Source organism: Thermobia domestica, chromosome 5, assembly GCF_964235325.1.
Source record: "Thermobia domestica chromosome 5, izTheDome1.hap1.1, whole genome shotgun sequence".
NCBI lineage: Eukaryota > Metazoa > Arthropoda > Insecta > Zygentoma > Lepismatidae > Thermobia > Thermobia domestica.
Genome location: NC_137458.1, coordinates 173812943 through 173831416, shown reverse-complemented (window position 1 = coordinate 173831416; position 18474 = coordinate 173812943). Strand labels below are relative to the sequence as shown.

At 34.9% G+C, this 18474-nt stretch overlaps 1 protein-coding gene across 5 annotated transcripts in view; it reads left to right on the top strand.

Annotated features, from left to right (window-relative positions):
- LOC145686285 (protein argonaute-2-like) overlaps positions 1-17829 on the top strand; it is a 279317-nt gene extending 261488 nt beyond the window's left edge. For all 5 annotated transcript variants that reach the window (XM_081759418.1, XM_081759417.1, XM_081759419.1 and 2 more), the window contains 2 exons: positions 1072-1216; positions 15293-17829. In XM_081759418.1, coding sequence (XP_081615544.1) covers positions 1072-1198 — 127 coding nt within the window. In that variant the 3' untranslated portion in view covers positions 1199-1216; positions 15293-17829. The remainder of the gene's footprint in view (positions 1-1071; positions 1217-15292) is intronic.
- Positions 17830-18474: the final 645 nt, after the last annotated feature.

Genomic DNA, 18474 nt, shown 5'->3' with positions numbered 1-18474 from the left:
GATGTAAATTAGGAGTGACAAAACACAGAATAGAATATATCCAGATATTTTATAATGCCTGTACGTACAAGGCATTATAAAATAATAATCATAGTACAAGGCAAAGATGTAATGAAAATACAAAGTAAACTTGTAGTTAAAAAAAAAACTAATTACTGTAACTGTAAATACTAATTATCACAGTTCAAGTGTAAGTACATTCTTCTTACGCTGTGTATTACATTAAACACAGTGTCTGCGCGATGCATTGAGAAAAAATTCATAAACCCTGTCACTTTTTCACTAGAAATATGGAAAAAGTAAAAATCATCAGATTCAACTAGTTTTGGCCAAAATTATCTGAAATTTAGTTCCTAAAAACGTCAGTTTGGCGGGTAGTACTACTGACTTCCTATTCTTCAAATTCACTTTTTTTATTGTAATATTATATTCGTTACTGTTTTCTCGAAGTATTTCATGACAGTATATTCTCATTTAAAGGTTAGTTCTAATACTAATGTTTCTTCTATTCTCAAAGGAAGGTCAAAATCATCTTTCCTGGAAGGGATTAAGGTGTGTGGGTTACAGTAGGAATGTGATATCTACATTTTACACGTTACGCCCACAGGTGGTAATACTACAACGACATTTAAATAGCTGCATATCTGGCGTACGTAGTACTGCAAATGAATGCGTAGTGAAGTTTCGTGAAGGAGCTAGTAATGATTAGTTCTTTCACAAAAGAAAAAAGTTTAGACTTCGCCGCCCATTTGTTCGTTGTACTACAACCAGTGGGTGGAACATGTTAAGGCCCTTCTCGTAAGTTACTAATATGGGGTAACAATCATTATGTTCTAGTTACTAAAATGAGAAATAGTTTAATTGAAAGTCAATAAAAATAACAAAGTGACTCAATTTCCCAGTATTAACAGGAAACAAAACGAATTTTGATATAATAATTCTAGGGTGACGTAGTAGCTCCTATTTATTTATACCTAAAATATGTCAACATAATTAAATGTCAAACATTTCAGAAAATATAACAAGGGTTCAGTTTGAACTAACTTTAACTACCGTTCTTTTATACTGCAGAACACCTTTGAATTTGCTGCAAATACCAACTGAAGATGAAAGATGGAAAATCGTTACCAGATTACAGGAAAAAATAGGACCTGTGAAACAAGAACTGCTAACTGATTCACCAATGTATTTTACTTAAAGTAGTTTACTCACTTAGGTAAGTTGATTGAGAAAACAAGACGCATGCTTTATACGAAAATGCAGTGGTGATTCAATTTTTTCTTTATTATTATTATTATTATTATTATTATTATTATTATTATTATTATTATTATTTGGAAGACTGTTCCTTTGTCGGGAAGGGTTAAAACAACTAGTAATCATATATTATGAAAACCATTTCCCTTAAATTAGTTTTATCAAAGTTGCCCCGATATTCAGTCCAGAAGAAAGCAATAGTAAAAATTTACTAAACCGTAACATGTGCTATAAATTTTTTATTTTCTTTGTTTTGTTTATTATGAAATGGAATGTCCGGGTGCACCTTGGCATCCGCAGGCAATTTCCAGTATGACGGGACACTTTCACGTATCTAATCTACATATTAAACGGTGATGGGTAAGCTAAAATTTGTATAACTCAGCAACTATGCACGGTAGGAAGATAATTGTTGCCATGATACATGTGATCGAATCTTTCCATAATTTGAACATAGTAGCTATTAAAGGTGTGGGAACAATCAGGATTGCCAGATTTTGTGATCGAAAAACCGGGACATCAATCTCAGACTATATATAAGGTCAGGTTTCCTAGTCATTTGATCAGAGTCAATTAATTACCTGTCTTTTCCAGGTTACTACTCACAATTTTCCAGTTCATTCTATAGTTATCAGAAATGATGCCCTACATGGGATGTATAAAGAATATGAAAATATAATGTAAGAAGAGCTGCCTGGCGTCTCTTACTCAGAATTCCGATTTGTTGTATTTAGCAGGTCCTAAATATTTGCTCCAATTACGACACACCCTCCCATTTATGATTGAAAAGATACTTTTTTTCTTTGTTGCGTCATCACCTGAGTCAGAAACACTACTCTAAAAGAAATACAAATTTAGCATTTAGCTCCAAAAAAATCATTTACGCTAAATTCAGAACGATAAACAAAAACTAAATTTCTTGAAACACTTACACAGGCTCTCCAAAAGTTTGACAGAAAACCAAATCCAGTATCAAAATTAAACAAAACATACCTTTAGGTGTTTAACTGCCAATTCTTGTGCTAGAGTAAGTTATTACGAAATTTTAGTCTGAAAATTACTGAATGCGTGCACAGCAATTTTAGAAATATTTATCCACATATGGGGAAATACATTAAAGACACCTCAGTTCTCAAAAGAAATTGTGATTAAGAAGACGGCAAACAGGACGAAATAGTTTAAATGTGGTTAACATGCAGCAACTGACCGTGAGAGCGGTATCGCCATTGTTGATTAAAGTTCCAGTAATGAAATAGTTCTGCGCTACCGATTCAAGTATAAAATAACTCGTAGTTAAAGCCCCAGTCACAGGGGAAAATGCGTTCTTTTCTATTGAAAACGATATTCAAGAAATTAGTTACATAACATATACCCCCTCTTGTATATTTTTTAAAAGCCTTTTTTTCCCCTCTGGAAGCTAAACAACCCATAAGACGAAAGAATGCATGTAAATTTAAACTTCCTGTTGCTTGTTTAGTAAAATTAATTGGCTACACAAATGTTCAAAATCTTCCGTTTTTAGGTGATACAAATTAGTTTTGCAGACTTAATTTTTTTTTTTTCAACCTGAAGAAGCAAAACGGTGACAAACAGGCGTCCCGAAAGCCTTTTACGAGACAGTTAATTCCTTCATGGAAAACCGGGACGTCTCACAGTGGTCGGAAACTTAGAAAAAACGGACAAAAATTGTTTATTACGAAACAATGGAAGTTGACGGACGTGTGCTTATCGTTCTATACGTATTTGTCCTTTATAAATCGATTGCAACTACTGCGAAAGTGATTTGAAGAACCCCTGCTACAATACGTGCAGTTATATATACATGGTGGTCCAAATGTGTGGAATCCTCTCGCATAAATGTCAAATACTGTAAAATATAACCAAATGAACAATGTAGGGGAGTAATAAAGGTGAGGAGAAATTGGGAAGGATGCATAACAATGAAAGCCGCCATCTTGAAATCCACTATCATGAATCATACATACAGTTTATAAATTGAAAACATAACATGTTGACACCGCATGCGAATTGGACATCACTAGCCAGTACGAAGTTATGACAGATGTTAATATGCATCCAAGAAGCGGTTACAGGTTCAAAGTGCTCTCCGTCTAATTGTATGTGCAGCTAATAAAAAGACGGTGTAAAACAAATGTGTGTTTGGCCTTAGGATACAAAATTAAAGTTTGCGGTTTTGCACTCGCACCATCTTGGAAGAAACACTAATACTTACTGGAATGTAATTTAGTTCAGAATTACGTTGTTTCGGTAAAAGATTCAGTATAGAATCTTCTTATATACTACTACACTGACGTGTAATATACAGTAGCTCCTCATGACTGATAGTTTACCACTGCAATATGTATGAAGCTTTAACTACAACTTTGATTCAGGGACGAAGGACAATCCAAATTACTCCAAATTACGTACAAGACAATATGTCTTTTCCCTTTATGAGGTTCAGATAGCGGGTCTCGATTGCGATCACAATAACATTACTCATCACTAGAGCAACCCACATTATGCTTTATTTTTTGTTTAATTATGCTTTATTTTTTTCTCCAAATTATGCTTTATTAATTTCAATCATTGTTTTACATTAATCGTGTATAATGTATAATATTTACTATACATTAAATATTCTAAATATCTTAATCTATTTACTGATATTTTATGCAACCAGTTTCTTTCATTCGTATTTAATGAACCTTGTACATAAGGCACTGTAAAGAGATATGCTTTACTCGAGTCAGTATTTTTACCACTTGTGGGCACCTTAGAGGTGCATATATACATAAAGGGAAAGTAAAAGATGTCACCAAAAAGTACTCGAGTTCAAGAGGTACACATAACAATATAGTGTGGAGTTCTTGTATACTATTCATTGTTGGCGGGAAGTTTCATTTTCATTTTGCCTTTTTTCTTTTCTCCACATCAAAGGATTACATCGAAAAGTTTGTACAAACAAAAATAAGCTTTTCATTGTTGCATTGTTATGTCCTCAGTGGTTTTGTACTGTAAATGTTGGTTTTAAAAAAATATTAATACAGTATATTAAACTTGCAGTTAAGCAGACTTTTCCAGGAATTATTCTAATAGAATTTTCCAAGAATTGTGCTATATGTTTTAAATTATGCTTTATGCTTTATTTTCTAAAATTATGCTTTATTATGCTTTTAAAATTGATTTCTTCTGGACCCTTAGACAACCACAACCATGTTAAAGGTATCAACCATATGTGTAAATAGCTGTTATGCTTTTTATGCTTCATCACGCATTTCTAGTTAGATAAGGCTGAGTCCTTCAGCTGCACTTGACTGCAGCTATTTCAAATGCTCAACCCTTGTACTCCTCATAGTCAACTTAATAAACCTTATTTTGCAGATAAGTAAGGATAAGCTTAGACTGCAGAGCTGCTAACATTAGCGTATATGTAACTTTTCGGCAACACTAACAAAGCTATCATATAAATGATATGACAATGGGTAACAAATAAAACTCTTCACTTAACACACAGTATTTGAGTCCAATGTACTATTCAACCGCTTTCATCGACCTCAGAAACGATATAAATGGTTAAAACATATCGTATTGTTTGCTTCATTTTTAACTGATTTTTCGGCATTTTTATTTGTTCATGTTTACATGTATTTTGTGAACAGCGAAAATATTCCTATGTCCTGAAACTCCGAGTTCGGAAGCAGGAGAGATACTTACAATCAAATATCAATGCCGATTTCATAGACGGCGAAGTTGACAAAATCGATTATTGACCACTTTTTTCCAGCTTCCGACCACTGTGCGTCTGCCAACCTTAGGAACGATACATAATTCACTGTGAATAAAATGTGTAAAAAAAAAAAAAAAAAAAAAAAGTTGCACCAAAAGATAGCAACCAGGGCCTAGAGTTGAACGGTATTCACCAGGTTATGGCATATGCTGATGACGTAAATTTAATAGGCGATGATAGGAGAACAATAGAAAGAAATGCAGAGATCTTATTAAACGCTTGCAGGGACATGGGTTTAGAAGTAAATGCAGATAAAACTAAATACATGGAAGTGCGTCGGGACCGGAATACAGCAAATTATGGATGCGTTAAAATATTAATAATACTTTTGATAAAGTGGATAGTTTCAAATACCTAGGATCAATATTAACAGAGGAAAATCATATTCACGGAGAAATTAAATGTCGACTAAAAGCAGGGAATTCGTGTTACTATTCGGTTCAAAATCTCTTGTTGTCGCGAATTCTGTCGAGAAATTTGAAGCTTAAAATATGCAAAACGGTAATCATGCCTGTTGTTTTGTATGGCTGCGAAACATGGTCACTTACCCTGAGGGAAGAACATAGACTGAAAGTATTTGAGAACAAGATCCTGAGACGAATATTCGGACCCAAGAGGAACGGGAATGGGGAATGGCGGAAACTTCATAACGAGGAGCTACATAATTTATATGGTTTACCCAACATTGTTAGGGTCGTGAAGTCTAGGAGGCTTAGGTGGTCGGGTCATGTAGCTAGAATGGAAGAAAGTAGAAACGCTTTCAAAGTCTTGACAGGAAGACCAATCGGAAAACGACCATTAGGAAGACCTAGGCGGAGATGGGAGGACAATATTAAGATGGATCTCGCAGAGATTGGAATACAAAGTAGAAACTGGATGCAGTTAGCTAAGGATAGAAGTCAGTGGAGAGCTTTTGTGAACGCGGCATTGAACCTCCGGGTTCCATAGGCCATAGAGTTAGTTATATATATATATATATATATATATATATCATATCATTAGCGTGCGGAGGTTTCCGGCCGGGGAGATGGTCATGAGACGCAACCCTTCGTCATCGACGAACACTAAAGTATTATTAGAAAAATGCATCATTAATATGATTCATTCCGTATATTAAGGAGCAGTGACGACGCTAGAGGCGAAAGGGGCGGGCGCCTCCCCATTGGCATCGTCCGTCCCTCGACGTGCCATATTGTAATGTAGATCAAGTCATTTAAAATATTATGTTCTATTTACAAAAAAAAAAAAAAAAAAAAAAAAAAAAAAAAAAAAAAAAGTTTCTGCTCCTCCGCTTTCCTCCCCTCCACACATACACAAGAAATTGCACCATGACTGTCGAGGAGTAACGAAACTTTATATATATATATATATATATATAGAGAGAGAGAGAGAGAGAGAGATTAAACTTAAAAAGTATTTTCAATGATAAATATGTAATATTATTAAATTAAAATAAATAAAGTAAAATTAAAATACATCAAACTTATCGAGCTCAGCCGTTTTCTTGTACTACAACTCCATTCTTCTTTCTTGTTTTAAAAACTCCTCGATAACTTTTGTGTAGAAATCAAAGCATTTCTCTTCAAGCGAGGTAGCAAATCTTGTTCAATAGAAATGAAGGACAATCTTGGTAACCTTTCCTCTCTTTGAAAGATCCTAGAATAAGTTTTTAACGTAGAGAAAGATCCACACATGCACTAGAAGCTGGATTTTCTTTTATATTAAGCGACACAGTTTGTATAGTTTAGGAAAGCCATCTTCAGCAAGGTCTGTGCTCATCAAAAATGAAACTGTTCCTAACACACTTTTTCCAATGAATCCCTCTATACTATAGGCGGCTACTAGTTCACCCCAAATCTTAGGAAAATCGAAATGTTGACCATAGGTGAGTTTTAAAGAATGGAAAGCGGTTTCAGGGAAGCATTTTCTCAGTTCACTGTGTTTCTGAGAATTGACGAGATCAAGAAAAGTCCTGAAATTTTCTTCAGGTTGGTGTGAAATACTGTCTATTCTTACGTTGTTAAATTTTAAATGTGATTGCTACAATATACAGGGTATTTGAAAACAACACCGACAACGTTTAGGAGGTGATTCCTGACACCAAGATAAGACGAAAAAGTATAGACCAACCTGGGTGCACAAATGCTTCCTTTCGAAGTTACCGGCTGCCGAAAACATGCAAAAATGAACTTCAAAAACCCATAACTCCAAAACTATGGGACCTACCGTTGTCGGGTCAAGACTTCATTTAAGAACTAGTATATGCCCTATCCAAATATTCATATTTCAGAATCCTGCGGTACTTTCGCAACAATTTTTATAGAAGCAGTTGGTGAGTACTTAAAAATTATGTCTGTAGTCAAACTGCCCGTATAAAAATTGTTGCTGATTCTAAAACATATATTTTTGGATAGCTTACATATTAGTTCCTGAATGAAGTCTTGACCCGACTACGGTAGGTCCTATACGAGTGACAAACCAAGTAGAAGATTAGCCTGTCTTGACAATATATTTACAAAAATAACAAAAGATCGTATATCTAGTGATGTAACAGTCTTTACATTAGCAGACCATGACTGTGTATTAAAGTAAGTTCCGTAATTGTTAGGAAACGTGTAATTGAGGAGAGTAAAATAATAATTACAAGACCAATACCCGATGAAAAAATTTTACATGTTTGCTGTTATAAAGTTTATAAAGTTCCGTTTCCAGAAATCCAATAGTAATGTAGAAATGACGTTTGTTTTAACATATTTTTTCAGAACTATTCGAATGTATAGAAGATGTATTCATTAAGTCACTTTCATAAAGGATAACATACTCAATTTCCAGTAGAACTGTAGATCTCCTAGATAGAACTAGGATAATGTCAAAAGTTTAACAAACATGCTTTGTTTCCGCGTGGTTCGATTGCAAATTCGGTAGTGTTCATTGGACGTACTGATCCAAAGTACATTCTAATAAACCCAGTAGATAGCGTTGGTCATATTCTACATTTCAGACTACTAATGCAATAAAAAAAAAAAAAAAAAAAAAACGAAAAGGAAAAGAAAGAAAGAGAAAATCGAATAAGTGCTATTTTAATTCTAAATTTCTACCAGATATAACCTATATTAAAAGTCAAAACTGTATCGTAATGAAAAGTTACAAACGTTAGAAAGGAAAAGTTTATGTTCCTCATGTTTCAAATTTCAACGTGAATAAAACACATTGAACTATAGGACGGGAACAAATTTTGTGTCAAACGAGTATAAATAACATTTTGTTTTCAAATAACCAAAGAGGTTACCATTTTCTAGTCTTTTCCGAAGAATTATCTGTTCCGAACATCCAGCACCGATTTCATCTCTTGCGGATATAACGTAATTTGCACAGATAGAATGAACAGGGGACGAGAGTTCAAACGGATGATCGTGTCAGTCGGATGATGTTGGTTAGGTTATAGACCTCCACTGGGTCGAGGATTCAAACCCGTAGTGACACGGTAATTCGACTGAGACTCGGTAACTCAGAGGATGAAAAGAGATTTTAGTTATTTCCTTGCGTTTAAACAGTATTTCTGTCAGAGATGACCATTACTGGAGATGTTATCCCCAGACCACGAAAAACACAACGCCGAAGTTCCCAGTTAATTAGATTTTCCAGACTAGGTATATCGGGCTCTTGCTCCGTTTTAACTTTGGAACACGCACATGAAGTGTTTGTGTATGTGGGTGTGTGAGAAAGAGAGGAACGGAGAAGTGAAAGATGCAAAGTCGATAGGGAAATTTCAAGAAAGAGAGAGAGAGAGGGGGGACGAATATAAATATGAAACACGTATCATTGCAGTGTATGATGTAGAATGCACATACAGTTTATTGGAATTATCGCCAGTGATGCCTTGTAAGTTCTCAAATAGAAGATGAATCTCTGTTTGCAACCATTATTTTATGCGAAACAGTCATACTACCTGATGGGGAATCGAACCAAGCTTTTTCATTTGGAAGTCTAGCACTTTACCACTGCACCACCTGATTGCTTTACCCAAACTGTGTTTTACAAATTATGTAATGTTTCTTTCTGAGAATGATAACACGAAAAGTGTATACTGAAGATCAATGATGTGTTTGGAATGTCCTGGTAATTCCCTTGCCCTTTCCCAACCAACATTCGTAAATCGTCTTTATCATGATACAGGTGTTTGCTTCCACATTCTTATGTATTGCTAGTCCAGTATGATAAGTCAATTCTTCACAATCACTTCGTAAAAAAGTCAGCTTTGGCGTGAACAAGATTTGCACCTATGTGAGATAGCTGTGTTATGTCTACATCATGACACCTTAAATTACAAATCAAATATTACTTACTTTAGCCCTGATCTTTGGAACGAACCTGCTTCTTCCTGTAAGGTTATTTGCACCAAAGTGCCCAACGAAATTCATTTATTCGACAGACTAGAGAGAAATTATTGTCACCAATAAAGGAAAAACATACAATCCAGGAAAATTTACAGAAATAAAACATATTTTGCACTAACTTCGCCGTGCATGTTCAAAAATACGTGATTAATAATAATAATAAGAAGAAGAAGAAGAAGAAGAAGAATAAATGTTCAAATTCACTGTATAGTTGTCTATTATTATCGATTACCCGCTTCGCTGGGTTAAATTGAGAAAAATAGTAATAAGTTTCGTTACTCAGCCACTTTTTACTATTACTGAAGCGCTCTTTGATATCAGTCATTTTCAATGAGTTTTATATATCTCTCCCCACCACGGTGCGGGGCACGGTATCTGCAGTGTCATTGTTCATCTCAGCAGCCGGAAAACTATGAATTCGACACTGATATAGGTTATTTCGATCATTTTTGTCTACCCCTCCTCCAAGTTTCGGGGCTGAATTTGGATTTAAGCAGCATCAGATGTTTCACTGTTAATATCAACAACTCCAAAAACTATAGATTCGACACTAATACCAGTCATTTTTCGTTCTTTTATAAATGTCGTTCCCCCTCCCTTAAGTTACATCATCAAATTGATATGACAGAAACCATCTCAGGTTCGAACTTCATCTAGGTTGAAAATTTGATTGAGATTAGTTTGGTGGTTCAAAAGTCATTAAGTTTTATTTATTTTTATATATCTCCCTCTCCCATTCTCGTCCCCAAGTTCTCCCGTGAAAGTGAAATGATAAAAATTATGTCAGGCCTGAGCCTCATCTATGATAAAAATTTGATCGAGATCGTTTGGTTCAAGAGTTATCAAGTTTTATTTATTCTTAACTCCTTTCTCTCCTCACAACTAAGTTATATCGTCAAAGTAAATAGATAAATACCATCTTAGGCCCGAACCTCATCTATGTTGAAAATTTGATCGAGATCGGTCGGGTGGTTCAAGAGTGATGAAGTCACGAAGACAGTCACTTTCATTTTCATTTTTTTACATATGTATCTCTCTCTCCGGCCCCTACGTTGCACCGTCAAACTCAAATAATAAAAGTCGTCCCAGATCCGAACCTTATCTATGTTAAAAGTTCGATAGAGATCGGTCTGGCGCTTCAAGAGTTATTACGTTTTATTCACTTTCATATATCTCCACTCCTCCCCCTAAGTTCTGTCTTTAAAATGAAATGATAAAAAAAGCTTTCCAGGCCCGAATCTTATCAATGTTGAAAATTTGATCGAGATCGGTTGGGTGGTTCAAGAGAATAGGAGCCATAAACATAAATACTTTCAATTTTATAATATAGGTCATTATTATTATTATTATTATTATTATTATTATTATTATTATTATTATTATTATTATTATTATTATTATTATTCACGTACTTTTAAACTTGCATGCTGAAATTAATGCATAATATGTTTTTTTTATTTCTGTAATTTTTCCTGGATGGTATGTTATTTCCTTTATAAGTGGGAACTAATTTCTCTCTAGCCCGTCAAGTAAATGAATTTCATTATACACTTTGGTGTAAATAACCTTACAAGAAGTCGATCTGTTCCAAAGATCGAGGCTGGCTTGTAAGTAGGGTAAGTAATGTCTGGGTTGAATTTGCAGGTGTTATGGTAGTGTAGGGGTAAGGTAATAAACTTATGAATAATACAGCTATCTAACATAAGTTAAAATCCTGTTCACGCCAAAGTTGATTTTTTTACAAAGTGAAGAATCGACTTATCATACTGGACTAGCAATACGTAAGAATGTGGAAGCAAACACCTGTATCATGATAAAGACGATTTATGAATATTGGTTGGGAAAGGGCAAGGGAATTACCAGGACATTCCAAACACATCATTGATCTTCAGTATACACTTTTCGTGTTATCATTCTCAGAAAGAAACATTACATAATTTATAAAACACAGTTTGGGTAAAGGAATCGGTGGTGTAGTGGTAAAGTGCTAGACTTCCAAATGGAAAATCTTGGTTCGATTCCACATCACGTAGTATGACTGTTTCGCATAAAATAATGGTTGCAAACAGAGATTCATCTTCTATTTGAGAACTTACAAGGCATCACTGGCGATAATTCCAATAAACTGTATGTGCATTCTACATCATACACTGCAATGATACGTGTTTCATATTTATATTCGTCCCCCCCCCTCTCTCTCTTTCTTGAAATTTCCCTATCGACTTTGCATCTTTCACTTCTCCGTTCCTCTCTTTCTCACACACCCACATACACAAACACTTCATGTGCGTGTTCCAAAGTTAAAACGGAGCAAGAGCCCGATATACCTAGTCTGGAAAATCAAATTAACTGGGAACGTCGGCGTCGTGTTTTTCGTGGTCTGGGGATAACATCTCCAGTAATGGTCATCTCTGACAGAAATACTGTTTAAACGCAAGGAAATAACTAAAATCTCTTTTCATCCTCTGAGTTACCGAGTCTCAGTCGAATTACCGTGTCACTACGGGTTTGAATCCTCGACCCAGTGGAGGTCTATAACCTAACCAACATCATCCGACTGACACGATCATCCGTTTGAACTCTCGTCTCCTGTTCATTCTATCTGTGCAAATTACGTTATATCCGCAAGAGATGAAATCGATGCTGGATGTTCAGAACAGATAAATCTTCGGAAAAGACTAGAAAATGGTAACCTCTTTGGTTATTTGAAAACAAAATTTTATTTATACTAGTTTGACACAAAATTTGTTCCCGTCCTATAGTTCAATGTCTTTTATTCACGTTGAAATTTGAAACATGAGGAACATAAACTTTTCCTTTCGAACATTTGTAACTTTTTATTACGATACAGTTTTGACTTTTAATATAGGTTATATCTGGTAGAAATTTAGCAGTAAAATAGCACTTATTCGATTTTCTCTTTCTTTCTTTCTTTTCCTTTTCGTTTCGTTTTTTTTTATTTTTTTTTATTTTGCATTAGTAGTCTGAAATGAAGGATATGACCAACGCTACCTACTGGGTTTATTAGAATGTACTTTGGATCAGTACGTCTAATGAACACTACCGAATTTGCAATCGAACCACGAGGAAACAAAGCATATGTGTTAAACTTTTTACATTATCCTAGTTGTGTCTCGGAGAGCTATAGTTCTACTGGACTTAATTAATGTTTAAAGCATCCTCTATACATTCGAGTAGTTCTGAAAAAATGTTAAAACAAACGTTATTTCTCCATTACTGTTGGATTTCTGGAAACGGAACTTTATAATGTTAGCTTCTTTTCTTATTACGTTTAAATTCCTGATTTTTATCTGTTCTCCATTTTCGTTTCCTCTGTCTCTCTCTGCCTCATTTCTGAATCTGTGTAATAGACATACATTGGTTTCAATTTTTCATTGTGTGCGTTTCAGTTTCTACATCAACTTACGAATCTTGTTTCGTCTCGGTTTTGTTATTTCATTTTATCGACACTAATACATATGTAGTATGAAATTAGAATTGTGGTCATGTTGTTAGCTAATTTTCGTATGGGAGAGAAGAAAGGAGGAGAGAGAGAGGCGTCTCTTTACCTGACACGATTATGGGTTAAGGTATATATTGGATGGCCTAACTGCACGGCATTAGCTGTCGCAATTTTTTGATGCGAGGTGTAAATTTTTATTTTAAGCACTTTTTGCCCTCCCGGGTGGTCTACTGGCTAGCACGTGGGCCTTAGGTGCAGGGGATCTCGGGTTCGATTCCCGGTAGAAGAGCATTGAACGAAACGATGGTTCGAATTCCACCTTACACTGTAGGATTACGTCTCATATAGTCTCGCTGCTGAAAAAGTACAGTAAATTTCAATTACCAAACCAATCATTAATCATATTTCATCACAACCCGTAAAAATAAGTTATTTCACAGTACAAAATTTCAAACTTTTAAATTTTTTACAAAATTGGTATGTGATACATAAAAAGTAATTACAGATTGGATTTTCTCATGCAAAAATACATAAGCAAAACATTTTTATGTAAAGGACAAATTTCGTGTTGCACAGTGTTATTGGTATGTTGTTAGTGGAATATTTATTTATGAAATGGAAAAAAATAGCCTTAATCATCCTTGAAAACAATCTCGAAACACATTCATTCCACCATATAGACACACAAAAAAATAAAAGTTCTGTGCACCGCATCCCAGGGTATGGATTCGATGTATTTTGTTACGCAGAATCCAAATTTCGAAATCTCATAATGGGGGGAAAACTACAGCGATTTTGCATAGGGACACATAAGACAGCCATAAAAAAAAAAAAAAAAAAAAAATGTGAAATAGACCCCAGGGTATGGATTCGATGTATTTTGATATACAGAATCCAAATTTTGAAACCCCAGAACAATTAACCGTGTGAGTTTTCTTATATGGGCGGAAAACTTCAGCGAATTTTTTTACGTAAGACAGCACATAGGTTGGGGTTTCGAAATTTGGATTCTGTGTACCAAAATCCATCGAATCTATACCCTGGGGTCCACTGCACAGAACTTGTATTATTTTTGTGTGGTTTTATGGTGTTGTTAGTTGAATATTTATTTGTGAAATTGAAAAAAGATACCCTTAGTCGTGTTTGGAAACAATCTCGGAAGATATTCACTCCACCAGTAAATACTTCTTCAGGATTTTTTTCGAGAATTACTCATTCATTTTTAAGGGTTGTTAATAATATATTTTTATAAAATTTGAAAAACATGAACAGTTTTGGAATATTCGGAAAAATTCATCTCTGTAGTAAAGTGGGGCTACAGATTTTTTCTAAAAGAAGTGACCTGTTTCATATTATAGAGCTTTTAGTAAAATATTAAACTAATCTTCACATGTGGAAAGTTTTTTATTTGCAGTTGATTGATGTTGGATTCTTTTGAGTAAAGGTTTATGCAACATTCGTTTATAACGTTGTCTTTGAATCATAAATAATTAAACTAAAAGTATTATCGTAACTTACATAATTCAGAAACGTAGTGTAATGATTTTCTGCCAAATTGTAAAATAAAAATAGAACACCCTCCCCCCCAAAAAAACACCTTACAACCTCTTTGCCTACCTAATTTCCCATGCTACTTATTCCTCTTGATTTTCTTTAATTCAAACATTTACCTTTCTTTATAACTAAACGATGTAAATATTCCTTTACTATATTAACTAAAGTCCCGTTATGTTGATATCCGTGCAAGTTTGTGTAGAACACCAATTCGCTTCTCAGCTCCTCTTAGTTTTGTGTTACTGACGACGGCCAACTTGATTCACAACTAACAACGGTCGGTCGAAAGTGTGATAGGAGAAATGAAAGAAAGTAACAACTAGGAAAAATAAACAGAAGAATAGAATGAACGAAAAAGAAAGAAAAGAATGCAATTCTTACATGGAAGGAAATTTGAAATGAAATGAAATGAAATCTTTGAGTTTTACGTCCCACGGTTATGCCGGTTAGGCTAAAGGAGACGGTGATGATGAGATGAGTGAAATGGTGGAATGAAGAAAGTGGGAGGAAACGGGAGAACCCCGAGAAAACCCACGAGCACGGTGTTTGTCCACCACAAAGTTCACTTTGGAAGGAAATTTGACAAATACAGTATTATTTCTGAACAAAGAATATAAGAAATTGGAAAGTCAATGAAATTTTTAGAAATGGTAAGAAGGATTATTCTTGTACGTGGAATGTGAAAAACTAACAAATTTATTTCGGAGGGAGGGGTGTGATCCTGAGTCCCCCCTAAATACGCCACTGTAACAACCTAAAACTTTAAATTTTGATTGTTATGATATTTTGGATTTTATTGTATATTATTACTTATTTTGTCTATTTTTGCAGATTCTCTGACGCCAGTTTAATTATCACAACACTACGCAGCAGCCTACCTAATTCATGGTTATATTGGTATATACAAGGCTTTATATATAAATTAGCTTTTGGCTCATTAAAGCTTCTAATTTTATGTTTCTACATGGAGCAAGGTTTAATATTATTTTAATATCAGTACCTTTCATATAGTACTAGGGTTGGGTTTTTTAATATTCAGATTTTATATAAGGTCATTTAGGGAGGTACTGACACTTTTAAGGTCTGGTAAAGCCTACACACACGCGGAAACATTCAGTACGTGGAAGGCGAATATCGATCGTTAGTTTTATGTGGAGAGGGTAATTTTACCTGTAAGCAGAAGCTTCCAAAATAGGTACATAAGTTTTTATTTCAGAAAAACTAAGATTCAGCAAGTCAAAAATAAGGTATAGTAATAATGTATGTTGTTGAAAGGAGGCAAAGGATTGGTATTGTGACAAAGCATACCGTCTGTAAGCATGAGTGGTGGGCTGATACACATAGCTTGTTAAAGTGCCAGTTATTGTTGACCAATGCATTTCTTCTTTCTCTCCTCAATCATAAGTTGGTGAGCGACATGAAAATTTAAAAATTTTTCTATCTCTTGAGAGAGCTGCTTTATACTTTGATAAGGTCTCTTCTTGGTAACTGCATGTAGATATTCTATCCTTGGCCTTCCTCTTCCTGGTTTTCCGTCTGCTTTTCTCTTTATCAACACGGTGATCCAATCGGAGTGCCGAATGAGATGGTCAAGCATGCTGTTTTTTTTTTTTTTTTTTCCTATTATCTTCATGATGTATCTTCTTTCATTAGCTTCCTTTAGTACGTCTTAGCTCTTTTCCGTTTCGATGCATGATATGCGCAGCATTCTGCGCCAACGCCACATTTCAGATGCTTTCAACTTGGATATTTCAGCTTTTCTCATTGTTCACGTCTCTGATCCGTAAAGCGCCACGCTCCATACCAGGGTCTTAATAAATCGTTTTATTGAACGTCCAACGACACATTTCTTGTTAGCAGTCCTCTTTCACTATTAAATGCTTGTTTAGCCTGCGCTATTCTTATAATGAAAGACATGAGACGGAAGGACCCCTATCACAAAGACTACCATCTTAGTGTATACATGACAGTTCAGGTTACATAATGACAAACACGCTTTTTCACTTCTGGATCATTTAGTCCAGTATAAGCCTAATGGTAAAGTACTTTTGGATTTAGATGGACACAGTTCACATGTCAAAGATCGTGGTGTATTAAAGGAAGCCTCTAAAGCTGGTATGGAAATGTTTGTTGTCTTCCATCACACAGCATTCAATGGTCAATTTCTAATGCATCTTTCTTCGCAGTTTGAAGCACCATTTCAATTTATCTTGTCGCAACTTCATTCGTAGGAACCCTGACAAAAGTGTTACGAAAGAAGGCTATGGGGAAGTCAGTTTCAGTTGGAAGAAATCAGACTGTTGGATTCTTCACGTATCGATTCCGAAACTGTGGAATCTGTCTATATAATCCCGATATTTAAGTGACATGACCTCGACATCATTGAAACAAATTTATAATAGTCTCCAGGATATTGACAAAAGTAAGCACGGAGAAGATACGTCAACAACGATTAAATCATCTCCCCTGCTCATCTTCTGCATCATTCCAAAATATGTCATCTGTACTACATGGGAGGGACGATACCGGATGCAATGCACGGGGAAATGCAAGAAGTGGTTTCATCAGGAATGTATAAAAAATGGATTTGACACATATTTTAAAGGTACTTTTTGTTAATGTAGTTTACAGTAGTTTTGATGCAGTGCATTACAAATCCCAAAAGTAGTTTAAGTAGAAATATCTAGAAACTAAAGTTCATTTAGCTCATTGGAAAAGGTCTTACTCTTATGTTATTTTTGTGGTTTTCCATCATTGATTATTATCGGTAATGAAATACTGAAAGCAGTATGTTCAAAAATAGGTGTAAAAAGTTTTTTTTTTATTATTATTAAAAAAAATGTTTCAGTGTTGCTCTTGTATTTCAACTCAGAAGGTAATGAAACGCATCAAAGTTTCCAAATAAGTCATACGTAGATAATAGCAACATTAGATTTAGCATTTCATTGCGTTTTGTTGTAAGGGATTTCACTGTTTACCTAGTGTCAGTATTTCCCATAGTAAGTGTCGACTTTTCCCGTAATATTTCCAAAACATACTGACCCACAGCAGTCTGTTTATGCGTTCTTGCACTTTGGAACACTATAATCAAGAGGGAGGTTTTGTGTTTGTCAAGCATTATAGCTTTTGCAGAGTAAAATTATCATAACTTTAAGAGTAGCGTCAAGTTGTTTCATAACGTGGCAATATGTCCCTAAATGACCTTTTGTCTGTGAAACTCTCACTGTAATTGTATGTTTGTTTTCTTTATATAGTGTGTATTGCTGATATTAAAGCTTAGGAAAATGGCATATTATCTATGTAATTTGGCTTGCAAGCTTATGTAACTATCATACTATAATAAAACTTTTAATATTGTGTGTTGTTAATTTGTAAATACTTTTTTATGCTGTTAACAAAAATAAGGAATACATCATTTCTGGAAATATACTTTACTACACTTACTAATTCAGTTTTTAAAAAAGTCAGATGTAAAACTCGAGGGACCAAGATAAAGCTGAACACCGTGTTCTGGTAGATTCACTGAACACTAGCTGCGCCCGACGTTGGCGAAAATATGTTTTGTTTGCCTCTTTCAAGAATGTTTTTTACCATCCAGCGACCGTTATTGTGTACGCTTGTTCCTTATTAATTGTTATTGAATTGAATAGGTAGGAATTGAAGATTTTCCCCAGGGGGAGGATGAGTTTCACCCACTTACGCACCAAACCATCTTAAGTAAACTATATAGAGAGAATGGGGAAAGTTATCCCTGCCAAGGATGAACATTATCTTCTCCAGAGAGGATGAAGTTTTGCCAGATGGGGAAATTCCTGGCAACCCGCCGTTGATTCGCACAGTGTGTGGAGGGGCCTGAAGAATAAATTAAATTCTATATAGTACAGCAGGGGGTGGGTCCTACAGGTAGTGTTATATGCTGAAATATTCTAGACAGATAATTTACGTACTTTGTCCTTTCGAACAGCTAGCTTGCAGGCAAAAATGGATTATTTTTATTTCATGATCGTTTGAGC